The following is a 27,394-nucleotide window of genomic DNA, read 5'->3' as shown; positions in this document are numbered from 1 at the left end:
CTCTTGACTCCCTCCAGCGAACGCTGCTAGCAGAGGGACTCAGGAGCTGTGGCAGTTTCAACAGCGATATAGCACTTCGTGAAACTGACATGGTGATCTGCTCCTCATACCAGTCCTGGGCGATATATCGCCCAGGCCTAGTCATGTCCAGAGGAGGGCAACCAAAATGGTCAAAGGCCTGGAAACGATGCCTTATGAGAAACGGCTTAGGGAGCTGGGTATGTTTAGCCTGGAGAAGAGAAGGTTAAGGGGTGATATGATAGCCATGTTCAAATATATGAAAGGATGTCATATGGAGGAGGGAGAAAGATTGTTTTCTGCTGCTTCAGAGAAGCGGCCACGGAGCAATGGATTCAAACTTCAAGAAAGAAGCTTCCACCTAAACATTAGGAAGAACTTCCTGACAGTAAGAGCTATTGACAGTGGACTTTGCTGCCAAGGAGTGGGGTGGAGTCTCCTTCTTTGGAGGTCTTTAAGCAGAGGCTTGACAGCCATCTGTCAGAAATGCTTTGATGATGTTTCCTGCTTGGCAGGGGGTTGGACTGGATGGCCCTTGTGGTCTCTTCCAACTCTATGATTCTATGACTCTATGTCATCAGCAGTGAAGATTCAGCTGCCAGTGCAGTGGCATCTTGTTATTTTCAGGCAGCAAAATGTATTGGACTGGCTCTGTATAAAGCTGCATTTAGAGCAAAACAAGTGCATGGGTGAGGATTCTAATGTCTCCCTGTACCTCAGAGTCCATATCCTGTTTTTATCTTTCTCCTACACCAAGCTCCAATACTGGAAGTAAATTCCACTGGAAATGCTTGGAGACAGGAATGTAAGTGGTGGTGGTGCGTGCCTCTTTTGCTCTCAATGTCAGATTACTCAAGAGTCATTTCATACATGGTTAGGGCAGACCAAGATTTAGACAAATGAGTCTGCCTGTTGTCACTGTGCGCCCCTGATGTTAGTGAGGCTGAGTTGGGCCCATGTGCTATTTTCTCAAGGCATCTCCATGTTCACACTCGCATTAAGTCAACCTTGGAAACTGCCTAGTCTAAACTTGATACTTGCCATTATCTGGGTCAAAGTCATGAAAAAGATTGCTGTCTATCCAGCACTGAAAAGCACCTTAGTTTCCAAAGTGTGTGAAACTGCTTCTAGATCTGGCACAGACAGCTTGTCTTATGGGTCATGCAGCCTCATGCTGTTCTCCAGTTACTGGTTTGGGTGTCAGAAGTGTACTTCGTTATACAGCTCAATCTTTAATAGGCAGTCAGGCTCTATAACTAAGTCACTACCACTTAGATTTTTAAGGTTTAATGCTTAGGGAACACATAGGTTTGGGCATGAACAGGGGGCTACATAAAAAAATCCCCAAAGAGATGTAACATTACCTTTTTGAATACTTCATATAACTTTGATTTCTCTCTTTTTAAAAATATGAGCATTCTGCTGTACTTGGTAGGGACATCTGGATGGAGACCTAATAAAATTGCTTTCCGGTTCAAAGCTGCTACATAAGCACACATGTCAATATGGGACGATCCAGCAGGTTTCTTGCTACAGGTGCGCAGCTAGTCATAGCTTTCCAGTAGAGAACGTACTCACAGTGGCGCAACCTCCTCACAGGTCTCCCCAGCTTACAGATGAGCACTTTTTTGTGTGTAGGAAATCCCTAACTTGTGAAGCAGCAGCTCTGAATGAAGGGTTCATCCAGGCTTCCTTTTGTGCCGCATTTCATTCTAGCCACAGGGTGCCTGGCTTTTATCTGATCTGATGCATTAAAAGGTGAGAATCACGTGAAAATTTTGCCAGCCAGGCAAACTGGGCACATTTAAAGTGTTTATTTATTAAACTGCACGTCTGAATGTACCTATTTTCCAGAAACGCTTGTCTGCCAGTAAAACAACAAAAAGGGAGCTTCTTTTTATTCTGTATTTCCCCCTGGGAAAGCTCCGTACTTCCTGTCATCGCTAGGCGATTCCAGGCAGGGCCGAGCTGCCAACGGCAGACTTGCAAGGGAGGGAGGAGGCCGAGCGTTCCCGCCACCCTTCGCAGCGTCGCCTAGGATCAGGTTTCCCCCCAGCTTTCCCCATCTGTTCCTTTGCGCCGCCTCTCATTATCCAGAGCTGCCCGCTCCTCCTGCCTAGCGACAGCGGCGGCGGCGGGGCGGCCCAGGTGGCGCAAGGTGGGAGGAGGGCGGCAGAGGCGGCGGGGAAACAGCCCCAAGGCTCCCCCACCGCGTCAGCGCGGGACCTTGGGACAAGAGCGCGCCGAATGCCGCGCCAAACTCTCCGAGCCAGGGCTTCGATCTGATTGGCGGGAAGGCCAGGGGGACGCCCCCTCGGAGGGAGCCTGATTGGCCGGATTGTAAAAATATGTTGCAGGGCGCCAGAATAGAAGCTTTAGCGCCTAGTGGAATCTCGGGGCTGCGGGGAAGCGGCCAGTGCAGGCACGTCGCAGGCGCGAGCGAGGGAAGAAGGGCGCGGGAGGTCAACGTCGCATTGGGGCGGGGTGGGGGCTCTTTTTCTTCCCCATCGGAGGCACCCCCATGATCCTCAAGCCCGGCTGCGGCTTTAGCGGGCCTGGAGGCGCTGACGCGAAGGGGTCCCTTTGAGAGGACAGGAAGGAAACTCGAGAAAAATGTAAGTTTCTTAAACTTTCCTTGCGCGGCGGGAAAAAATGGGAGGTGGGTCTCCCGCGCTTGTGCCGTCGTATTCTTCCCTGCGGCTGCACCAAGGGGGCGACCGAGCCAGAGGCTTCATGGCGGGGGGCGGGAGACCACCTTTTTGGGGGGCCGGGGTCTCCCGCTCTCAGGGCGCGAGTCTTGCTCCACCGCCTTGAGCTGCGAGGTGGGCAGTTTCTGTCCCGCTTCAGTTTCAAAGCTGGGATTTCACTTCCAGGTTCTTTGCGCCAAAAGTAACCGATCCCAGGGCGAACACCCTGAGCTTCCAAATGACAGATTCGCCCCCAGAAGATGCCCACTTTTCGGGGACACCCACCTCCTCCCCCAAGCCAATTTCTACCTATTCTACTGAATCTGAAGATATTTTAATATTACGTTTTTTCACCGCCACCTTGGCCCCCAATCTGATCCTTCTGTTATTTTGGTTTTTTTAAAAAAAAAATTAATACATACCCGATTTAATACATAAGCTTTGCCCAAATTATTTTGGGGTTTGAAGAGGACCCGAAAGCTGATTTATGTTTTTTAGGTGGGAGATGATGTAAGGTGCTGACCCTCTTGTACAACTTTCAATTTTACAGATGGAGATTAACTGCTTAACGCTAAAAGACCTGATCAGCTCGAGACATGGAAAAAGGGATTTTATAGATGAAGATGGGGAAAGCGCGCAAAAGGTAAGCAGGTGCCTAAACACCCAGTTCGGTATTTTCAAATCTGCTCACGGCAGTCAGGCTTTGTTCTAAACTGTGTTCTCATTTATTAAAATCATGGTGCAACTTATAATATTCTAAAGTAGTAAAACCTACCTGTAATGTCCGACTGAAAAAACAATACCATTTTAAATATGATTATAATTAGTAGCTCCATAAAATTTTAAAAAATAAAATTGTAACAATTAACGGTACATACCGTGTTTCTCATATTATAAGACATGTCTTATATTTATTTTTTCCTCAAAAAAACACACTATGGCTTATTTTCAAGGGATGTCTTATTTTTTTCCTCCTCCTCTTGCTGCGGCCGGCATTGCTGCTGCGCCTATCACTATGTCTTATTTTCGGGGTATGGCTTATATTCCTTGAATGCTTAAAAATCCTGCTATGGCTTATTTTATGGGTATGTCTTAAAATATGAGAAACAGGGTATTTAATCACTCTTTCACTGTTGGACACTTCTCTCCGAAACTTGCAAAAGATCTTCCCCTTGGTTCTAATTTCGCAGAAAGCCAGTTTCTCCACCCCTGCCCTTTAAAGGAAACAAGTCGGTTTTTTTCTCTTAATGAGATTTTGTGCAAGACATTTGCCATATGGGCATGGGATTATGGGCAATCCTGTCATTCCTGATTGGATGTTTGTGGCAGACTCTTATACCTGTGAAAGGGGTGAAGTCCTGTATCCTACTAGTGCTCTCACTGAGCAAAATGGATCGATACCTGGTTTCAGATATGAAACAGTAAACCTGAAGAGGTGCTCCTGATTAAACAGAAAGCACAGCAAGGAAAATGTCTCCAATGTCAAGTGTTTTTACTTTAATGCAGTGGTCCAAATTTGAACGGAGCAGTGGCATTGGGGGGAGGGGTACTTAACCCTTTATCTTCTGACCATTTTGAAGCTGCTGTTAACCAAATGAGAGGAGTGGAGTAGTATACCCCCCCTCCCCTGCCAAGGCAGCTTCAGAGATGAGCTTTCCTTCCAAGAAAGGGCTGCTCCATTCAAACTGGGACACCCACATACCTGGCAGTTGCATTAAAGCAAAAACAAAATACAGCAAGAGATCTCCTGTATCAATGAGGCGTGCAAGTCAATGTAATGGATTGGCTTCTCCTGAGATGCTACTGGTACATTCTATGTTGACTGGAACCTCACATTATAGACTTTATCTAAGGGGGGGGGGAAGCACAACCTTCACCTCAAAATAGTGCTTTTTAATATGGAAAAGCAGTGTCTAGCTACTAGTGGAACAATAGGCCTGGAAATTTACAAGCAGTGTGTGTGTAAAAGTGAAGAAACCAGAAGAAAGCTCAATTAAGAATACAAATAATCTGTTGCTCTCTGATTCAATAGTTTTTAAGCATTTTTTTTTAAAAAAAATGCTGCCATTGTAGGTATTAATCACTTCAAGTTCCGCAATCACTTTTGGCTCTTTTGACATTGTTGCTTATCTATAGTAGATCTCTAAATGCTAGCTAACCAAACAGGCAATGCAAGTCTATATGACTGTTGACTGCTGTGGTATATTCCCACCAGAAAACCTAGGTAAGCGTCCTAAGTGAGAGCAGTACAATCGTTTTTCGGCCTTGTAAAGCTTCACTTAGCAGGAGGTTTCAGTAAGAAACTAAGGTGTCTTGCAGGAGAAACGCAGTACGAAAGAAAACTCAATTTTGCCCTCACAAAGTGTGGCTCCCACTGAGTTCTATAGGACGGAATAAGCAGGCTACAGTTTGAGAGGGAATTCTGTGGCTTCATTTGCATGTCACAGTAAGCCAGAAAAAGCTTATTGGGACCTTGCAGCCCCAGTCTATTTTTACTCCTGAGCTCGGCCAAGGTTGGCTTAGCATGTTATCGATACCTGGGCCCATGGTTATGCTTTTCCTCAGTACAGCTCGTGTTTAGTGAGAAGAGTCCTTAACTACAAGCCTGGGTTTGAATGACACCATACAGCACATGGTTAGTGAAGAGGGAGCTGAAACATGAACCTGCATTTGTGCGGGATGCTAAGTCAAACTTTGCAGGCAATGGGACTTGTGGGCTTTCCAGGAGCCTGGTTGCACAAAACCTTTACCGCGATGTGTGAACCAGGCCTGTGTCTCCAGCATTTAAGTCAAGCAAAATATGCACTAGACCAGATTAGTGAGTCTGTTAAATCCCTGCCAAATGAACTTAATCACTGGTTAAATAATACATGAGTCAGTGTGATGTATCACACAGAACAGGGATGAGATACTTGTTCAATGGACAGTTTCATCAGAGATTTGTACAATCATACCTTGGCAACTCTGAGGGATAGAAATGTATAGTTTCAATGTGAATTTTTCTCCAAGTGCATTCATCAACTTGGCAACTGTTTTTAACCCAGTTAATTTGATTTTAATTGAGATTTTTAAGAAAATTGTGTGTACTGTATGTATTTTTCTTATTACAGGTAGGTAGCCGTGTTGGTCTGATGTAGTCAAAATAAAATAAAAATAAAAAGTCCTTCCAGTAGCACCTTAGAGACCAACTAAGTTTGTCATAGGTATGAGCTTTTGTATCTGAAGAAGTGTGCATGCACACGAAAGCTCATACCTATGACAAATTTAGTTGGTCTCTAAGGTGCTACTGGAAGGATTTTTTATTTTTCTTATACCTTCCATAAAAGAGTGAAAGCATTGCACAATTTAAAAACTGGTTTTTTTTCCAGTATTTTAAGTATTGGTAACCAATATAAGATTTCAGAATGTACAGAAGTAATTTCCATAGGTTCTGTCATGTTCTTCTGTGACCAAGAAATAGTATGCTGTACTGTATAGGTTTATGTTACAGGTAGGTAGCCGTGTTGGTCTGGATCGAAGTAAAATAAAAAAATTCCTTCAGTAGCACCTTAAAGACCAACTAAGTTTTTATTTTGGTATGAGCTTTCGTGTGCATGCACACTTCTTCAGATAGGTTTATGAAAATGTCAAGGGCCTATGCTGGTGAATGGCTTCCACTGCGTTCTATGAACAAGGTAAATAGGCTTAAATTTGACACAACTGGACATCCCCCCCCCCCATATTGTGGTCATCAGAGTCTGGGACAAAAAGTTGTTCCCCCCCCCCTGTTGTTCCAATCCACTGTCTGGTTTCAGCCCACTTTTCACCCATTTAGTACATGAAGGGCATTTAATCTTATGGCAAAAATTAAAGCCCTAATCTTAGGAACAATGCTAACCTTGAGAATTGTTCCCTGACCATAAAACTGTATTTTGGTCTTTGCTAGTTGACTGACAGGTATTTAGCTCAGGCACAATATGTTTGAACAAAATGCCTGTCATTGTATTGGGTGAAGCGTGTTTAGAGGAAGGGCCTGTGTGATTGTGCAATAACCTGCTCTTAAAACATCCTAGCACCTCACTGTAGTGTTCGTTGGTGGGGGCTGGGATGTCGGGCTCACAGATATTTATTTCATTTATTTTTATTTAACAAAATTTACATACTTCTTGGGTGCAATAAAGCCTCTAAAGGGCTTACATGAAATATTAAAATTTACAATTAAAAACATTAACAGTACAAGAGATTGAAACACACCAACTTCTACATGTTGGGATAGACCTACCTAAACAAAACCTGTTTTGAGCAGGTCCCGAAAAGAGGTTCTTGTCTGCTGTCAATAGGCAGGGAGTTCCTATATGCAGGTATTAATTAAAATATCATTTTCTTTCATTTGTGGAATAATATTGTATGGCAACTGTAATGGTGCCAGTTCCCCAGATTGAAGCAGTTGAATGGGCACATAGGAAGTAAAATACAGTCGTACCTCGGAAGTCGAACAGAATCCGTTCCAAAACTCTGTTCAACTTCCAAAGCGCGAAGCTTCCCGCAGCCGATCAAAAGCCCCATTGGACGTCCGGCTTCCAAAAGAGTGTTCAAAAAACCGGAAGACTCAAGTCCAGTTTTTGATCGTTCGGGAGCCGACATACACAAGCTCCGGGAGGGCATTCGAGAACCGAGGTCCGACTGTAGTAGAGTTCTTCCAATGTGCATCGCTTTATTTCCCTGCCTATATGGCTAAGGTAAAGCAATGCACTGGATATAAAATTTTAGCCTGTGTACCTTTCCCCATAGATCTCTATGGGAGCCATTTGTAACTGAGCAGGCCACTGTTTCTTGGTGCGATAGGACCACAGCATTGATTGGCTGCTTCTCTGCCTTCCAGTTATCTCCAAAGCTATCTTTTCTTTCTACCGTAATAGGAAAACATATTTGATCGACCCAGAATGACCCCAAAGACTCCCATGAAAAATGAACCCATTGATTTGTCAAAGCAAAAAACCTGTACCCCCGAGAGAAGTCCAATTACACCTGTTAAGCTGACTGATAGGCCCCTGGCAGATCCATGGACCCCAACAGCTAACCTAAAGATGCTTATTAGTGCTGCTAGCCCTGACATGCGGGACAGAGAAAAGAAGAAGGAGCTCTTCAGGCCAATTGAGAACAATGAATTTAATGACGCTTTTCCCGATTCCTTGCAGGTAAGAGAGACTTTCCACAGCACATTTGTTTTGAATTAGTCATTTATTATCTGTTTAAATTAAATAATGTTTTATTTGTAGCTGCCTTCTTCATTTATCTCATTTGTGGACAGCTCTCCCAAATTGTTCTGATTTGACTTTTCGCAGCCATTCTCCTATTTCTGCTTACATAACCAAAGTGCCACTTCCCTTGTTGTCTCTTCGCCTGCCATTTTGATCTGTACTGTCACATATTACTTCCTCTGCACAGCTGCTTCACTACTAGCATGGAAGATTTAGAGAATGTGAGCTTTCCTTAAAAACAAGAATACATGGGGGAGCAGACAGACTGTGCTTTCCAAGTGACACGAGCAAGATACTTAATTTTCTAAACCTTCCCCCACCCCCCCAAAAAAAATTCACTGCCGTTACAAATACATTGCACAATAAATGACTACCAGCTGTTGTGTCACTGGAATCATGAATTAAAAATATGTCATTGTGTATGCATAAAATATGAAAAAAAAATTCTACCCTTCTCCATCTTCTCCTAATTTTTAGAAATATGCCAACGAGTTGACCCATCCCTGGTTCAAAGCGGGGTGAGTGGGTGTAGGTAGTAGATTGGGATCCACTGGTAGATCTCTAGGTAGTTTGCAGTAGAGCAGTGATTTCTGGCTCCCAATTGTTTTACAAAAGCAGTAACAATTTTGTTTGTTTGATTGATTTATATTCCGCCATTTATCAAAAGCTCCCAGCAACATTAAAAACATACTTTATGGAGCATAATAATAATAATAATATAATACAAAGTATAACAACATACAGCATAATAATGAAACAATCATAATGACAGCCCGTACAACTTCCCCCTCTGAAATTAGGCTGCCGAAATCAAGAAAGCTCATTATCATGGATTAGACTTTGAGCTTGTTTTTTGTACCGAAAAGGGATTCCTTGGCTCACTGTGTGTCTTTTACACCGGACTGCTTGGTACATCCTCGGGTTCCAGCAGCAGGAGCCAGAGGAGCAGTGTGGGTGGGGCACTGGCTGATGCCCCAACCTGCCCATGCCGTGTGTTTCTGCTGCTTACGGAGAACGAGAGCGGTGAGGTGCAGGGAGCTCAGGGTGGTAGCAGAGCCAATACACTTGCTGCTGCGCACACAACCACACTGAGCTCCTTGGATCTCCCTCGGTGAGCCCCTGTGACATGCAGCACAAATAGCTTTGTACCAACGAGACTATGAGAGCTTACAGTACATAGCCCTTTGCTGAATCTTCTCCACAAGCTATGATTGCTTGGCTTTGAATCTTCTTGTAGGTTTTTTTACCTTTGGATTCAAGCAAAACTGGACTTTTTTATTTTGGGTAATTTACCCCTTACTGCCTGGGAGCTTTCAGTTTTCCTTAAGGTTCATAAATCCTCCCCTTATTTTGAACTGTTGAGAAGTGACCTTGAGTCTTTACAAATGCAATAAGTTTCCTTTTCCTTCTGAGGAAACTGATAGATCATTTACAGTGAAACGAGATTTTTAGCTGGCAACTCGTTAAGGTTTCTTTGAGTTATTTATGTTTCTTTGAGTATTCCATTATGGTTGTACATTAGTTGGTTTAGCTTCACTATATTCTTCACTTTAATTCTAGATATCTCATTTTAGGGATCTTTCACGGTGTAGACTCATTCTGTGCTCGAGTTCTAATAAAAAGCAAAGGAGATCCAATGAGCCTTACGCTGCCTATTCGTGGTTTAAAGTATACTCTGCTCCAGCTGCTGTATTGTGCCTCTGGTGAACTTCTCCAAATAATGCTGAATACTCCCTGTTCAAAGCATGATTACTTGTACTCATTGGCCATATTAATCTTGCTCCCCTTGGATAAAATCAGTTCCTGTTTAGAAATGCTTTCTGCAAATTCTTTAAATGCAAAGGCATAGATTCCAAAATCTGGCCCCACCATGCGAGGCCCATTAAACATAGTGCTACCTACGGCAGCCGAAATCTTCCTGAGAATGGTCACTCCCAAAACCAATCTAGTGAGAACCGCTTTCATACATTATTGCTTAAAATACAACTTCAACTTCAGGGGGTGGGGGAATGAAAGCTGCAGTTTCTTTCAGCATTTGAGGCTGTTTTAACAAATGTTCCTTTTAAGGGCCACTTGTTGCACTGCAGGGCATTGCAGCAGCCCTCAAAGTTATTTACTGGAGCCATTCCAGCATCTTTTAAGATTTCTCTTAGGTGTAGAGGCCAATTCAACTCACTATAGTGTACCGGTAAGAGGCTTCAAAAGTTTTCTTTTGGGGTACGAAACCTGACCTTCGGGGTTGCTAAAGATCTTTCTCTCAAAATTGCCCTCTCCTGCATCCAGTTTTCCTTTTGTTGTGCCTTTGGGGCTGTAAGCCTGCAGGCAGCAGAGAGGCTACAGCTCAGTGGCAAAGCATTTGCTTGGCATGCAGAAGCATCTCCAGGTAGGGATGGGAGTGTCCTTTCTGAAACCCTGGAGAGCTGCGGCCAGTCAGTGTAGGCAAAAGCTAGATGGACCAGCTACTTGGCTCAGTAAAAGGCAGCTTCCTATGCCCCTAGGCCAATTGTTTTTAATTGGTATGGGGTGCTTTGTAAAGTTTAAATGCTACCTCTCTAGAGATAGGTGGAAAGGCTCCCCATCAAAGCTAATGTGCAGTGTTGCTCATTACATTCAACACTGGACCAGTTTTATCCTTGCTGCCTTGCAAACCACCACATTCCCAGTACTGTGCTGCTTGTCAGAGGAGCTACCAGTGTCCAAGACCTGTCTGCCATGCTGCTGTCTTGGCCAATGGTCAGGGAAGATGGGAGCTGTAGTCGAATCAACATCTGGAGGTTACCATTTTGGCAATCCTTGATCTACAACTCCACTTTCTAGACTTGCTTAATACCTTATGCGTGTATTTCGTTTTTCTGCTGAAAGGCCAGGTCTTACGTATTAAAAATACAACATGTATTGCTGGTGGCGTGCCATATAACAAAGTGTTGTTTTTAAAAAAACCAGCCAACTACAACCCATTTTATTTGTTTCTAGTGTGGTACCGTAGATGATGCAACAGTGGATGAATATGAAAAGCAGAGACCCAGCAGAAAGCAGAAAAGCTTAGGGCTGCTCTGCCAAAAGTTCTTAGCCCGCTACCCCAGTTATCCTTTATCAGCAGAAAAAACAACAATTTCTTTGGACGAAGTGGCTTCTAGTCTTGGTACGTATGCAAGGAAGCAATATTGACTGCAGGAATGAATGCTCCAGTTGAACTAGATAGTAGTCCCTTTAAGGCAAGCAGTTCTTTTTACAAACCCCATTTAAATTAGCTATCCTCTCATGAAATTTCCCATGCATTTCATTGGTGTTTCCATGGGAGAAGGTACAGGGGTTTTTTTGGCATGAAAACTCAATGACTGAAACTGAAAATATTCCCCACTGATGCTACTTATCAATTATCTGAAACAGGATATTTAATTTATACAGCACCATGTTTCTTACTGGATGTAAACCTGAGGTGCAAAATCAGATGGGCCCAAATACGTTTTATTTAACTAGATTTGGGCTGTAACATTCTATGCATTTCTTGTTGTGAGCTGCCCTGAAAATTCTGTGGCCTATACAGTAAATTACATTAGTTAATAAATGGCCTGGACACAAGTACTTGGAAGAGTGCATTTATTCCAAGAATTGGAATTGTAGCTGCTAGGTCTTGCTTCTAAGCAGATTATTTCAGGACTGAAATAGAAAACAGCCTGTGTTTTGGGGGCAGAAGTTGCTAAGTTCAACTCCTGTAATTTCAAGTTAAAAGGAGCAGTTGCAGATAATAGGGAAGACCTCTGTCGGAAAGCCTAGATAGCCACTGCTTATTACAAGAGGCAACACTGGGATATCTTGTATAAGGCAAAGCAGCTTTTTTATGTCCCAATGAGTGTAAAGCAGTATTTGGCTCAATAGTCTGATCTGGCACAGAAGGCAGTTTCACATAAATATGTATAAAGTTACTTTTCATCTTTCTATTTGCATAGCATATTTTCTTAAAATAGATTTTTGACATGGTGTTGTTAGGGCAGATTTGTGTAGCCTTTTGCTAAAGGAAGTTTAATGGAAGATGTAATGAGATGTGACAGCGTCAAGAAATATTGAGCAGGGCACTAAGTCATTTTCACTATAGCCTCGCCGCCCCAGATCTGCTGCTGAAGGGGGGGGGACACCTCTCTGCTTGCACTTGAGCACCATTTTCATAGGTCCCTAAGCTCCAATTAATAGTGTCATCTGTGGCTTAGCCTGTGACTGATGATGCAGGGACACTGCTTGGTCCCAGTTGTAAATCTTCACATGGAGCATGAATAGCGGGTGGGTGACTCTACCACAGGTTCGTGGTACTATGCCCTTTCCCAGGTGAATTCCAAGCCTTGTTGAAGCGGACGTCAACACTGTAATTCAAGGGAGCTCTACATCACAGCAGCAACTCAACTACGCCCAGAGCCCAACAGTTTCAAATCTTCTGCCTGTCCATCCTAGAATAGTAGTAATAAATACTTGAAGGAGGTGGGTGGCAGCTGTGTTTTAATACAAAGGAGGCGGCCTTCTCTTGCCCCATCAGCATTCCGCTGCACTGCCATCCACTCTGAATAACCCTAAAGAGCAGCCAATGTAGTGCCCATCAGATCTTACGGACTACAAGTCCAATCATCCCTGACCATAGGCTGCGTTGTCTGGGTTTGGTGTATGCCAGACAACCCCAACCTGCGGCCCTCCAGATGTTTTGCCTACAACTCCCATGATCCCTAGCTATCAGGACCAGTGGTCAGGGATGATGGGAATTGTAGTCCAAAACATCTGGAGCCACATTGGCTACCACCAAAATAACTTTCTTTCTCTCTGAGGACTTGACTGCAGTTTAAAGTTTAGTAGCATTTCTTCTGTTAACGGGGATAATTTATGGATGCAAATTTAAGGATCATTGTGTTCATTTAATGTTGTAACAAGTGCCACAAAGCCACAAGCTGTTTTTGACTAAGTAACTATACATTATTTACCCTCTTTTTTTTGGGGGGGAGGGATTCTAACTACTTGAAGATTTCCTATCACTGCCATACTAATTGCTCAGAAGGCGGTGTTATTAGGAGCTTGGGTACTTTTGCTTGTCCCTTAAGCAGTGGCAATGGCTGCTTAGTTTAACACTTGGGTGGTAGTCAGCAACCTGTTCTCTGTTGTTCTGCGTGACAAACTAATAACTGCCTAATTGATATTTTAAATTGAGTTAAATGTCTAGGTATAGACAATCATGAGCTACTTCTTACATAAAGTTTTCATTCCAGGATTGGCTTTTTCAAATGATAACGAGAGTGTCTAGACATGAAAAGATGATGTAGGGATTGACTATTCATGTAGCACTTCTCAAGCTGAATGCTTCCACATTGAGGCACCCAAACGAAGATATTTTATTTTAACAGAAGCATCTATGTAGGCTACTATCAATAATAATAATAATAATAATAATAATAATAATAATAATAATAATAATTTATTTATACCTCGCCCATCTGGCTGGACTTCCACAGCCACTCTGGGCGGCTTCAAACAAAATATTAAAATACAGTAGTCCGTCAAAAATTAAAAGCTTCCCTAAACAGGGCTGCCTTCAGATGTCTTCTAAAAGTCTGGTAGTTGTTTTTCTCTTTGACATCTGGTGGGAGGGTGGGTGCCACTACCAAGAAGGCCCTCTGCCTGGTTCCCTGTAACGTCACTTCTCGCAGTGAGGAAACCGTCAGAAGGCCCTCGGCGTTGGACCTCAGTGTCCATATTGTGAATAAGCCATAAAAGCGCTCTCCTATAGGATACCTCTGAGCCAAAGGACCTGGACAGGTTACTTTGAACACACGGTCCTATGCAGGCCTGCTCAGAAGCGGTATCCGGGGTGCCTCCCTCAGAAACAAGTTGTTGAGGCTGAGGGAAGACAATATGCTTGGGAACTGTTTTTAAGCCAGAGACACCATATTAACCCTCTGGTGTTACCTAACACACACACACGGCCAGGCAGACCATGAGACATCGCTGTGATGCGAATGCTTCAGCTAGAATTATGTGAAAGTCTCTATTGTGACTTGTACATGGAAAGTAGCCCCAAAGAGACCAGTTTTCTACTGTTATGTGACTTTACAGCACATCTCTAATGAGCCACTGAAAAGTTTTGCTCTTTTGACAGCTGTTGTGTCTATATCTTGTCTGGCTGCTAAACAGTAGAACATGAGACCATATTTGTGTTCCTTGTTTTGGAAGTAGAATACCACCATGACTTGTCTTGTAATGTGCCCGGGAAAGGGAGTTTGGTTTTGTTTGGTGCAATGTTTTGCTTTTATTCTCTTTGTCTTGCTTTTTGTTCCACATCTAGGAGTTGAGCGTAGACGAATTTACGACATAGTGAATGTCTTGGAGTCTCTTGATCTCGTTAGCCGAGTGGCTAAGAATCAGTACTGTTGGCACGGTCGTCACAGCTTGAGTCAAACGCTCAGAAACCTCCAGGAAATAGGAGAGCTGCAGAAATATGAAGAACTTATGGCTTCTTTCCAGCATAAAGAGCTAGACCTTTACTGTAAATTTGGAGAGCACAAAAAGGAGACCTTTCTAGATTTCCAAGACCGGCAGTTGCTTGACTTCTCAGAGACAGATTTTCCATCTGGTAAGTTAGCAAAGGCTACTGGCAAAATAAGAGAGAGGTCCTTGCCATCATCAACATGTGACAGGTGTTCTATTTTTATTTTTGAAGTAAATTACTGCATTGAAACATGATTGTATCTTTTTGGGGGACAATACTTCTTTTCATCCAAATGGTGGAACTATATCAGGGTCAGCTCTTGCATCTTTGCCCTCTTTTGTTGCCCCAAACGCTGCCCTGATATTGCAGTAAATAATAATAATAATAATAATAATAATAATAATAATAAGAATAATTAATAATAATAATAATTAGTATTCATATCCCACCCATCTGGCTCCCAACAGAATATTAAAAACACAATAAAACATCAAACTTCAGTAAACAGGACTGCCTTCAGATGTCTTCTAAAAGTCAAATAGTTGTTTATTTCCTTGACATCTGATGGAAGGACGTTCCACAGGGTGGGCGCCACTACTGAGAAGGCCCTCTGCCTGGTTCCCTGTAACTTCACTTCTTGCAGTGAGGGAACCGTCAGAAGGCCCTCAGCACTTGATCTCAGTGTCCGGGCAGAACGATGGGGGTTGAGACACTCCTTCAGGTATATGAGGCCGTTTATAAATGGTGCTGTGTAAATGCTTTTATAAATAGATAAAATAAGTCAACCTACATATCCTTTTTCTTCTGGTGCTTCTAACTTCTGATTTCACTCTGCTTCGCTCCTATATTATATGCAGAATAAAATCCTCAGAATGTCCTGCTTTCTGCACACTCCTTCAAGATACTTTGCTATGACCTTCCTTCTTTCCTTAAGAGAGTTAAAGTGCAACTGCCCATCTGCTATAGGCAATTATTTTCTGCTCATTAAAAGAAAAGAAAAAACCGTGCTTCCCAACAAGGAAATGTTTTTCTTTTTTTCTGCTTGAGAAGCCTTCAAAACGCTTTCTTGGCTGTGGTAGATGTAGCATGCTGAGACTTGGGTTGTGTTTGTAATACAGCGTCTGCAAACAGCAGAAAGGACAAGTCGTTGAGGATTATGAGCCAAAAATTTGTCATGCTGTTCCTCGTCTCCAAGACCAAGATAGTTACTCTCGACATAGCAGCGAAAATATTGATAGAAGAAAGCCAGGATACAGCAGATCACAGCAAGTTTAAAAGTAAGGATTGTTTCTGGGGTGAATTATCACTGCAAAGAATAATAGTCATATTGACATCACAAGGGAACATATTTGGTTTTTCAGATTTTTTTAACGGGGTGGGATTCATATGGAACACAATGACCTTGCATCATGTCATGCAGGTGATACAGGAGCCTAGTTCAAACCTTAGCTTTTTCAGGATGCAAAGTGTGTGCATGTGTGTACATGAATATTAATAATGATTACTTGCCCACTGTGCACTGAAAACAGATTTTTTAAAACTAAACGATAAAATGATCCCCTGTGGTCCTGCCTAAAATGAAAACGGCACACAAAGCTCTGAAACAAAATTTATTATCCTAGATTGGGTTATGAATGTATTTTAAAGAGGCTGCAATCCTGCTGGATTAAAATCAATTCATTGATTTATGTAGGACCAGAGTTTGAACTCGAGGACTGTAATATAAAACAATTAGTTTTATAGTTTTTTCTTATTGAATATGGCGTATTCATATTCCAGATATAAATCTTTATGCATAGTAATTTTGCTAGGGAATTCATCCACCGGTCAAGAGTAATAGTTCAGACCACATCCACCCACCCCAAAGACCTAAAATGCATTATATTTTTTGCACCCAGTCCTCATGATTTTACTTCTGGGTTCTCTGGTAGCAGTTCTTCAGCCTGGTTAGTTACATCTTAACGTAATGTAATGTAATGCATTTGTTCAATAATGAAACTTGTTTTCTTTTAGCAAAGGTACGGCGATTGTACGATATTGCCAATGTCCTGACAAGCCTTGAGCTCATTGAGAAAGTGCATGTAACAGAGGAAAGAGGTCGTAAGCCAGCCTTCAAATGGATTGGGCCGGTGGAGTTCACTGGAGACAATGGTAATATTCTTTATATTATGTCATTATCTCTTCTTAATGCATTTCTTACAGCCTTAACAGCACCAACCCGCTCCAGGTTGGCTGAAATGTTTTCTCGTATTTTTGTAAAGGAGAGTCGAGTAATGTGAAGAATAGAAAGCCCAACCCTTAAAATTGCAAGGGTGCCATTCAAGGGGCCTCAGTAGGCGTCTTCCGATTATAACTGTTCCGCTTCACCTGTGAAGGGTCTTGCTTTGTCAATGGAACTGGTTTACTGCCCAAGTGGTACGGCAGGACTTCTTCATGTTGACCATGGCTTGCGGGTCATCCTTTTGACTAGCTGATTTTAATGAAGAATGCATCTGTTTAGGTGGCATAAAGATGGAGATTCCAACCTGTGCTGCTTTGACGAAAGCGAAAGGGGCGGCACCTGTCCCCAATCAAGCCTGTGCCAGCAGGAAAGAGCGGCTCTCGCGACATGCTTCTTTTGGCACGGCTCAGCCTTCCGAAGTGGCCAGGAGGAAGGCCAGCTCAGAACCCAGCAGCCCACGCAGGGGGAAACAAGGTAACTTGGGGAGGCCTTGAGCTCCTCCAACCCACCAGCTCTGCTAACAAGCTTCCTGCTAACAGCCGTGCGTCTGTGCATCTCTTTCTGGGTAAAGCAACTCCTTTTCTGCAAGCTTAAACTTTGAGCGCGTTCCTTTTGTTAGCATTTGGCACAGGCAGACTAAAGCCCTTTAAATGGAAAGAGAACATATTATTTTATGGTTACTGGTAAGATGGAGCTGGCTGGAACAATCGTGTTTATATTACTTTCACACTTCAGCACTGTCAAGCTTTATAAAGTGATTTGAAGGTTTTACTAGAACGGCAATTGGCCCATCTCTGCCTGGTGCACGGCACCTAGCTCAGAAAGTACTGCGTTACCTTGGCCTATGGAACAATAGAATGGTAGAGTTGCCTCTCTCCAACTGTAAAAAACCTGTGCTTGGGTGTAAGTTGGAGGCATCGGGGCTAAGCTATAGAATACTTTTAAAAAAATCTTTCCAGGCCACCATTTTCACTGGGGGGTCCATAAATTCCTGGGAGAGGAAGGAGGAAATAGTTTCTGCAATTCCACTGAACCTCAGAGACACTTGGAGGGTACAGCTTCAAGAAAAATCCTACACAGGACCCCCCTCCCAGCTCAAAAGAAATGTGTATCTATGTTGTGATGTTCTTCAGGGCCTCTTCAAGGATCTCTGAAGTGCAGCTGGGCCTAGACCTGGGATAGCTCAGTTGGTAGAGAATGAGACTCTTAAGCTCAGGGTCATGCGGCTGAGCCCCACGTTGGGCGAAAGATTCCTGCATTGCAGAGGGTTGGATGAGATAACCGTCATGGTCCCTTCCAACTCCACAATTCTATGATTCTTTGATTTTGTATCATGCTTAGCTTTGGAAGAGGAGCTCAACGTGAACATGCTAAAGAGCTGTGTGGGAAGATGATTGTTCTCACAGTCATACTGCATTCCCAAGCTCAGCGGCGAGTGGGGAAGCATCCAGGCAACCAGATGTTTTAGCTGCCTATGATGGCCAGCCAAAATTTGTGGACACCTGTATTTTCATATAGGCTAGAGAAGGGACCGTCGGTGTCCAAGCTACTGCAAATACTTTGAGGGTGACAGTCATCTGAGATCTGATGTCTAGTGATTGCAACTTCAAGTTGTGACTTCAAAGGAAGAACTGGGAGTGTAGCCGAAGAATGCTCTCAATACTTCCATTGCAGCCCCATCTGAGATGGAGCCTAGAAAATGAATAATTACCAGATCCTATATACATGGTCCCTGAAACAGCGCTCGTCAACGGTGCTGCCTGTCTTCCTCTGTGTCTCTCTGTGAATTTTTGTTGTTTCTCAAGAGAAGACATGATTGGGTGTTTGCATGGCTGTTTCTCATACAGTACAACCATCACCCGTTGGTACCAGAAATTAATTCAGCGTTCTGCTTTTCCTTCATTTTTCAGATGACTGCTGCTCCAAAATGATAAATCTAGCATCTGTTTGCTGCCAGAAGATGGAAGATGACGCAAGGTGTGTTGTGGATTTTAAAGCTTGGTACTCTGCAAAAGCCATGGTTTGCGTTAAAATGAGCGTCGGCCCTCCAAGTATAGCTGTTGTGCAACATCCATATGTTACGAGACCAGGCCAGTTTGTGCCTTTGCAGGTTTCACAAAGAGTTTCATGGGCTACAGCAGCTGCTCCTGTTGGATTGCTCATTAGACAAGCTAGACATTTTGAAGCTCTCTAATTTGAAGCTTTGGTTGCCCTAAATATAATGAATGCCACCTCCGAAAATTATCTATGCTACCATGGAGAGACTGAATAACAAATCTAAAGAGGAAGCTGGATTTAAATAAAGCTTGTGTTACCCAATGGCCATTTTATCCTGATAACGTAGGTGTAATATTGAGATGGATTAAATCCGAGGATGCGGTCCTTGATGTGAATTTAAAGTTGAGTTAAATGTGCATGGCACCATCTTAAACTTAAACACGGCAGAGACAGCTTTCTGAGAATCTTCTTTGGCCTCCAGTGCTCATTTCATAAGGCAAATAAAATTCCTGAAATCAGTACTCGTCATTGTGAGTGTTGTCATGAATAACTCTGATCAGCTAGCACCTTGGCCACACAGCTCTTTATAGAGTGTCAGTTCTCCTCATCTCTTACAAGTCTAGCATAAATTTTAAACCCCTTTTACTTTTTGCGCAGAAAATTGCTCATGTAATAACATGGTGACTTATCATATAATGTTCTAGTTAGTGTCTGAAGCTAGGCGAGGCCAGTAAAACTTGTGGCAATGGTGGTAGGAGGGTTGTTGTTTTTTAATTGGCAGTGCCATTTTGTGACGGAGCAGATTGTTTATTTTAATTTGTTTTTCATTGAAACATTTATATCTCGCCCTTCTGGTGTGAAGGCCTTCAGAGCATGTCACAAAATTGCAACAAGCCTTCCTCAGGCCTAATCTTGTTCATTGGATTTTCCCATCATAAACTGGAATAAGTAGTTTATGAAGCAGTTACGTATGCAAACCTTTTGGTGATTTAGTTCTTTCCTAAGCCAGTAGAATAAATCAGGTTTTTCTTAACAGAGCAAGAATAGCATGTGCCATGGTTCTAGCCTAACTACCTCTCCCTTGGTCTTTACAGCAAAGGTCTCGAAGCGGCAGGAAACCTGGGCATCATTTCCCCTTTCTCTGTTCTCCCTGGAGACTCAGACTATTGTCTTAACACCTTCCCTCCCCTCTCCTCAAATGCAAGCTCAGACACGCTACAGCCGTCTCTATCAAATGGGATAAATGACCAAGGTCTGCCATTATCGGCTTCCAAGTCAGAGGCTGGCAAAACCACTGTGCTCTCCAACCAACCCTTTGTTTACTTGCCATCTCCCTCTCTGTATATGCTGTGTGGCAGTCTTCATGAGAGTCTCTCAAGGGGAAGTCCTCCAGAAAAGGAAAATTGGGACCTCAAGGGCCAGGCTTCACCCTGCCCATCAGAAGGGGCCGAGTCTCTAGTTAAATGTCAGAAGAGGAGTTCCCAGTGGCGTGTTCCTCCCACTGAAGAGGAACCGACAGCAAAAAGGCAGAGTCTGGAGCAGAGCGATGGTCCCATTTCACTGGTGGTATCTAAGGTAAGAGAAATACACTGGGCCAATATCCAGCTTTTGATTGCAGCAGGAGAAATGGAAGGTTGTACTTGAAATGACCCTTACCTAGGCGAATTAGTGTACTGCAGCGAACTAGGCAGCATTCATTGCCCCTGATGTGTTTGCTGTAAAGCTTGAGGTATTTGCTTCCCCTCTGTGCTGCAGAAGTCATCACAGAGACGTGATAAATGGCAAGGAACTTTTTTGGCTTGCACAGTTTGTTAAGAGCATGGTGCTGATAACACCAAGGTTGCAGGTTCAATCCCTATATGGGACAGCTGCGTATTCCTGCGTGTTGCAGGAATCTCTTCCTTAGGGTCCCTTCCAACTCTTATGATTCTGTGTGCAATCCCTCCAGTATTGGAAGAGGAAAGCAAATAAACGAAACATCTCCTAGAGCTTGAAGAAGTCAAAATGCCATTTGGCCCCCACCGTTTGCTCAGAAGCACCGGTCCACCAACACCTCCGCAATCTGCCACATGCCATGCAAATAAGCCTAGATGAGTCATTCCAGTGAATCAAATCAGACATTGCAGCAGAAGGATTCCTTAATGAGTGGGTTTGGATGCAAAATCACTCCCAAGTTATCAGTCAGACTGAGCAAGGGCAAAATGCTATCACTAAGTCATTGTCACCCAGCTTCCTGTTCCAGATTGTGGCAGTCCTTGCTGTTTCTCCTTCAGAAACAACTCATTGGTTCTTACTACTTTGTCATTTTTTGCTAGTTGCATGAATTAACTCCTGCCAGTTCTGCATTGGAAATCAAAGCTTCATTTCGATTTTTTTGGTTTTGGTGGGTAGGGGAGGACCCTAATAAAAAAAGCTATTTTATGATAAATTCATCCCTTGATCAACTATTTTTAACTTTTCAAAGCTAGGCATAATTTGTACTAGGGTCCTAGACCCATAATAGAGCTGCACCTGTTTTGTTTTGTATTTATTTAATGAAATGAATTGTACTTTTGTTTTTCTTAGAAGAATGCTAAGCCAACAGATGCAGAATCTTCCTCAGATCGTAACTGCAGTCCCAATGACCAGTGTGAAGCAGGGGTGCCTGCTGCTATAGAAGCTGCTAAATCTTTGGAAACATGGGAGCAAGAAAAGCCATTAAGGAATAAGTGTTCGAAAGAAAATGCAAAGGAAAATGAACAGGTCTCTCAAGAAAATGGCAAGCAGTCCTTCTTGCCACAGTATCTCTATGTGCAGCATGCAGCTGGTAAGCTACTCTTGGGAACTAGGTACTGATGTATACTTTAAACTAGGTGCATGCAAAACGCCAACTGATTACTAGGCAGGTAGAATTTCCAAATCTAAATCCTTTCACTGTTACCTATCCCCTTTGTTGTAGCATAGCTTGCCCCAAGTCTGGAATGGCATGGAGAAATCATGCTATCTGTCTACTAGGTCATCTCCTCTACTTCGTAAAGCTTAGCAGAAGCTGTCCAGATTTTTTTTATTTTTCAAGCTTAATACTCATACCCTGTAGAAAGAGTAGCGAGGAAGGTGGTGCCCCAGGTGCTGTGTCCGCCAACTCTCATCAGCCCCAGCTGCTATGGCCACTGGGCCAGTAGTTTGTCAACGTAATCTACAGCAGAGCTGGAGAACCTCTAGCCCATGAACCAACCGTGGCCCTTTCTCAAGAGAAAAGGATATACAGTGGGTGGAATTCAGTGCCTTGTTTCCCCAATACTTTGGTCTGGAGGTTCTCATCACACACACACACACGAGCCATTGTGCAAGCAGAAGCCCTTGAACAGGGCTTACACTGGTGGCGCCAACTAGGCGAATCCCGCCAGTTACTGTCTCATCTAACTGCAAATGTCTGCCTCTGTTCTTCCCTCTGTGGTTTAGGATTGAATGGCTTTAATTTCCTGTTTCCTGCCAGCCAAGCTCCTGGTCCCGTCAACCTGCCTTCAAGCCGTTTGCCTTCGCTTAACGTTCCCTGTATGATGGTTCCATCTACAGCCTTGGCACCGTTCCCTCTCATCTACTCCCCGGCAGTCACAAGCCAACTTTCTTCCGCTCCTGCCGGCTCCTTCCCAAATGTCACGTGCGTGAATTTCAGTATGCCTGGCCTGGCACCTACAACACCTGTTTTCATTGGGACCCCAGCAGCAGTCGTCGCTCCAAATTCATCACAGCTACCAGCGCTGGAGCCGCACCAGCAGATTCAGCCAGCTGTACACCTGAGCCCCGTCCTCGGCTCTGCCTGCAGCTCCGTTAAAGCAGACTCGCCGGTTTGCATGGGGCACCCAGTCACCCTCCTGAAATTCCAGCAGGTGAGAATGCAAAGATTGGGTGTGAATGAAGCTCGAGATTGGGAGCGTGTAAAATGCATCTGTTTAAACCAAATCACCTTACATTTCAAAACTCTGGCACTTTTGTGGCAGCTGAAGATCATAACATTGCAAAGCGTTTTATTTTATTATTTTGTAAATGGCAACTCCTATTTATTAATTCATTTGTTTATAAATGAAGCTAAGATTCTCCTCCCCTCACTCGCCCAGGGCAAAGTCATGCATCTTTATAATAAGCTCCAGCACATACATAGCCTTACGACCCACACAGGTTTTATGTATGTATTTATTGTATTTCTATCCCATCTTTTTCTTTTTTGAGTTTCATAGCTGAGTGGGGATTTGAGCCCTGGTCTCCCAAGTCTTAATCTGACACTAACCCTTAGACCACAGTAACTCTCTTGTTGATTTCAGTAAAGGAATTCATTGCATGGGGAACCGTGCAACTAGGGCGAATTAATGCAATCCTGTACAACTGAGTGCATGCTTAAAAGTTAAGCACTCTTGTTTTAATGTTAAACACCATCATTCTCTGGAACGCTTGTGAGTGGAGTCCAGCTTTGTTTTTTTGACTGGAGCCTCTTAAAGGCTGGGATAATTAGATATTTGGATAAGTGCTGCTAATACAGGGGTTGTCCTGAACTGTTCATAGTGGCATACATTCATTCATTCATACAAGATTTGAATGGTTTCTGTTCTTTTCTCTTTTTTTAGTATTTTTATTTATTTATTACAGCCACCGACATACATATATCGCAACAAAAATACATACAAACATACAACTATACAGATTACTTACAAAAACACGGGACACCACCATTCCATTACAATACAATACCAATATTAATGTTTCTGTTCTATATGGTGGTCAAATTCAAATAGGCTGAGGAGGGACCAACTTCCTTGCACCCATGGTTTCTCCACCAAAACAAACCAACAGTTTTAAATGGGGAAAGAGACCGGTAATAAGACCATGGCTACCGTCTAGAAATTGCTCGCTCCATTCAACCTCAATCTGCAACTCATTTTAGTGATCGCAGAGGCAGGGAACCTCAAAATGATGCTGAACTCTTTACAGCCTCAGCCGGAATAGCCAAGGGTCGGAGATTATGAGACTTGTAACCTCACAGTTACTAAAGGGCCACAGCTTCCCCACAACCTCTGAGCTAGATGAAATGGATTTGAGAGAAAACGGCTAATGAATTGCTTTTGTCTCTCCCTACGAATAGTCTTCTGCAGCCCCGCTGACTCCTAAGAACATGCGTTCCACACCCCAAGAAGTGTTTTTCAAGACCCCTGGCAGCCTTGAAGACCCTGTGGCATGGCGGAAAAGCGAAGGCAACCAGAGCAGAACAGCAAGCTCTGTTCAAAGAAGATTAGAGATCTCCAGCAACAGCTCTGACTAAGGGGCAGTTTAGGATGCAGAGCCTTAAACTTTTTTTGCAGAAATAATCAGTCATTACATAAAAAGGAGAGAAGAGGTTTTAAAAACAGGCACGCTTGCCCACTGTGCATTTGCCCGCTACCCTGTTGACGTTCTTCCTCGTGAATCACCCCAGCTGATACAAGGGAGCATCAGGTTCTATTTGGGGAGTTTATGAAATCGTATTAGTGATCAGTTATGTGAGCAGGTTTACCAGGATCTGTTCCGAAGTCCAAAACTGGGGGGAGCTGGCTAGCACTTATATAGGGGAAATGCTCTTTTACAAACACACTATCCTGCTTAAGTATGCAGGCTAGGCCAGGGGGGACCTCTAAGTTTTTTTTAAAAAAGTGTAGGAGCCGGTGCTTCTTTGCTACAACACTGAAGTGTTGCAACTTCAGAAAAACAGACTTTTGTGGAGTACTTGAATGTTATTGATGTACAGTTTCCCCTGCACTTGTTAAAAGCGGAGACATCTGATAACTTAGGGTAGGAGTGAATGTATTCATGTGAAATACTTTAAGACCAAAACAACTGTGAAGTTTAAAATATTTCAGTGGGGTTTGTATTAGTGAACTTCGTAGTTTCTCTGTGTCCTTGTTTTCTGCACAAAATGTACCAGCTAGTTATCAATTGACACAAAGGCCTTTCCCCAACACTGTAGGGGGAGTAATAGGTTGCATCAAGAATAAGGAGTCTCTGAAGTGTGTATGGTAGAAATTCATCCCTAGTTTAAATATACAGTGGTACCTTGGTTCTCAAACTTAATCCATTCCAGGAGTCCGTTCAACTCCTGAAACCGTTCGAAAACCAATCAATCAATCAAAACCTTTATTGGCATCATCCAGAAACATTCAAAACAAATTGGCCAGTACAATCACATTGCCATACGTCCGAAAACCAAGCTGCGGCTTCCAATTGGCTGCAGGAGCTTCCTGCAGTCAAGCGGAAGCTGCGTCGGACGTTCAGCTTCCAAAAAACGTTTGCAAACCGGAACACTTAGTTTCGGGTTTGGTGCGTTTGGGATTGATGATGAAAAAAATAGAAGATCTGTTGCCCAGCATGGAAACAGAAAAAATTTGGCGTGATCAGTGAAAGCGTTGCATTAATTTATGGGCCATTCTTCATTTACTTATACTATAGAAAGGAAACAAGTCAGTTTAGAGTCTGCTGCTGGAAATGGGTTAACTTTTTACAAATTAACTGGGCAATGCATACTTTTGCATTTATTTCACCAGTTTCATAGACTAACGTGACACTCATTGCTGATTTTAAAAGAAAATTCATCATGATATTTTTCATTTTTTAATCAAGTAAATACCGGTAGATAGTGTGGCTGGCTCTTTTTTGACCTAGGGATGACTTTGTAGCCATGATGTACGTTTCTTGAGGTCAGAAAAGTTTTCTGAACTTTCATTTCACCAGGTTTAAGAAAGAACAATGGTTTTGTGTGACAATATGTTTTGGTTCATTTAGTTTTGAATAATGAATGTGTTATGAAAATTAAGTAATTAATTTTAGAACTGCAAAATAATTTGGGAATATTGTATATTTATGTTAGAATAGACCAATAACAGCCTTACAAGGAGTGTAGTGCAACTTAATGTTTCTTAAATCTCTTTAGTTCAATCACAATAGGAGATTGAAGAACATGAAGGAAGAGGACCTTAAAAAAACTTTTTACACTACAGAATTTTCATGTTTTTGTGACTTTTACCCAATGCATTGTTTTATTCACCCACATTCAAGTTTTCCCAAGTGAAGTGTAATATTACTGTTTAGTAACAACTGTTGCCAAGCATAATTGCGGCAGGTGCCTGATTTACTGGTGTACTGTATTCAAGTTTGTACCACTTTTGCTCAAAGGATACTGTTTCCCTTAACATAAAGATAACTGATGTGCCTGCTCTTAATTAGTACAGTAATCCCTCCTCCAGGCATTACATGTGGCAATAAAGGGGTGGTTCTCAGCGATTAAGGCCGATGAAAAACTCTTGATTCTAAAACATTAAAAGACAGTATGTCTTGTTTTTTCATGATCAATAGAACTTATACATTCAGTAGCCAATACAGTAGTACTTCGGAAGTTGAATGCCTTGTGACTTGAACATTTTGGCTCCCGAACACTGCAAACCTGGAAGTGAGTGTTCCAGTTTGCAAATGTTCTTTGGAACCCAAGCGTCCGACATAGGTTCTGCAACTTCCAGATTCTGCAGCCAATCGGAAGCCACGCCTTTGTTTCCTAATGTTTTGGAAGTCGAACAGACTTCGAGAATGGATTACGTTCGACTTCCGAGGTATGACTGTACTTGCTTTCTTGGGCATATTTTTGCTGTGTTGGTGACGGGATAGGAAGTGGTGAAGTGATTGATTCCTTCTATTGCCACAGCTTCTTTTGAGCATCCTTGTTTGAACATCCAGCATCACAGAACTACTGGGGCAAAAAAGCTATGTGTAAGGCACGAACATCTGCAAACCTCTGCCACTTGATCCCTAGGCTGGAAGTTTAAGACTGTAGGCTCACTAGGCTTGCCACTACCTCCATCAGCTGCATTTGCAAGCGAGGTGGGGAGAGGAGAGTGAGGCTAAAGATACTCGGGTTGCATGAACTGGAGAATCAGCTAGATTCAAATTTTCTGTGCACCAGCATGAAGTGAGAGCGGCTGCATATAGCTAGCAAGAGGGGAATTGGATTTGGTGGCAGCCAAAGTGGGTGTGTGAACAGGCCAAGGTTTGCTTCTGGGGCCGACCTTTTTACTATTAAAAGACTGGTTGTAAACAGAAGCAAGTGTGAAACTGCAGCTTTTGGTGATGAAAGCAGGAGCCTGCAGGTCTGGTGACCCGGAATGCGGAGTTTTGTCTTATGACTCCTGTAACTCCTGTTTCACAGAATCTGTGGCAAAACTGCTTCAACAGAGGCAAGCATTTCATTTGCACAGATGCAAAGTGCTTGTGCACTGACTTGTGCAGGGTTTCAGGGCTTGTGAAAAAACCTTAACTCTGGTACTATGGCACTAACCCGTTTGCAGGGGGGAGAGTGTGTGTATAACTTATACTTGAATAATATACCACGTTTACATATCTCAGTTCCTTTTGTAAAAGGTGCTATTTCTGTATTTAAAAAGCTGTATTGTTTTTGATAATGTAAAGCTGCTTCATGTTTGTAACATTGCACTGCTAGTTTATTATCTTGGTATTAACGTCTCAATTTCTTGTAGGTCTTCACTGGTTAGAAATTGCTCTCTGCCTGTCTTAGGTTCTTTGCTACACTCTGCATTCAAAGCTATTAAGAGCACACACTATTTGAACGGGGGGGGGCATATTTTTATACTTAAATTAGATAACTCCTAATCTTTGTAAAATAATAAACGTAAAGCCAAAAGTAAAAGGGATTGCATCTTTTTGTTTCTTGCAAAACTGCCAGCCACTGTGTATTTAATAATTCCTCAGCTCTGAA

The 27,394-nt window shown here is 42.9% G+C and overlaps 1 protein-coding gene across 1 annotated transcript; it reads left to right on the top strand.

Moving 5' to 3' along the window:
* Window positions 1-2,192: 2,192 nt before the first annotated feature.
* Window positions 2,193-27,394, top strand: E2F7 (E2F transcription factor 7). Its single transcript, XM_035128547.2, has 13 exons — window positions 2,193-2,633; window positions 3,256-3,348; window positions 7,604-7,882; window positions 10,919-11,087; window positions 14,265-14,552; window positions 15,527-15,685; window positions 16,422-16,559; window positions 16,909-17,103; window positions 18,540-18,606; window positions 19,722-20,202; window positions 21,193-21,433; window positions 22,069-22,496; window positions 23,744-27,394. Exons 2-13 carry the CDS (start codon window positions 3,256-3,258, stop codon window positions 23,918-23,920), a joined length of 2,715 nt encoding a protein of 904 aa, XP_034984438.1. The 5' UTR covers window positions 2,193-2,633; the 3' UTR covers window positions 23,921-27,394.

Source organism: Zootoca vivipara, chromosome 10 (assembly GCF_963506605.1).
Source record: "Zootoca vivipara chromosome 10, rZooViv1.1, whole genome shotgun sequence".
Taxonomy (NCBI): domain Eukaryota; kingdom Metazoa; phylum Chordata; class Lepidosauria; order Squamata; family Lacertidae; genus Zootoca; species Zootoca vivipara.
Note: the sequence above shows the minus strand (reverse complement) of the source record. Positions and strands in the feature narration are given on the sequence as shown.

Bases quoted from the DNA above. Each gene is read 5' to 3' on its own strand.
- E2F7 (XM_035128547.2), top strand. From the start codon at position 3,256: ATGGAGATTAACTGCTTAACGCTAAAAGACCTGATCAGCTCGAGACAT. The intron at 15,686-16,421 runs GTAAGGATTGTT...GTTTTCTTTTAG, and splicing joins AGATCACAGCAAGTTTAAAA to CAAAGGTACGGCGATTGTAC. The intron at 16,560-16,908 runs GTAATATTCTTT...GCATCTGTTTAG, and splicing joins GGAGTTCACTGGAGACAATG to GTGGCATAAAGATGGAGATT.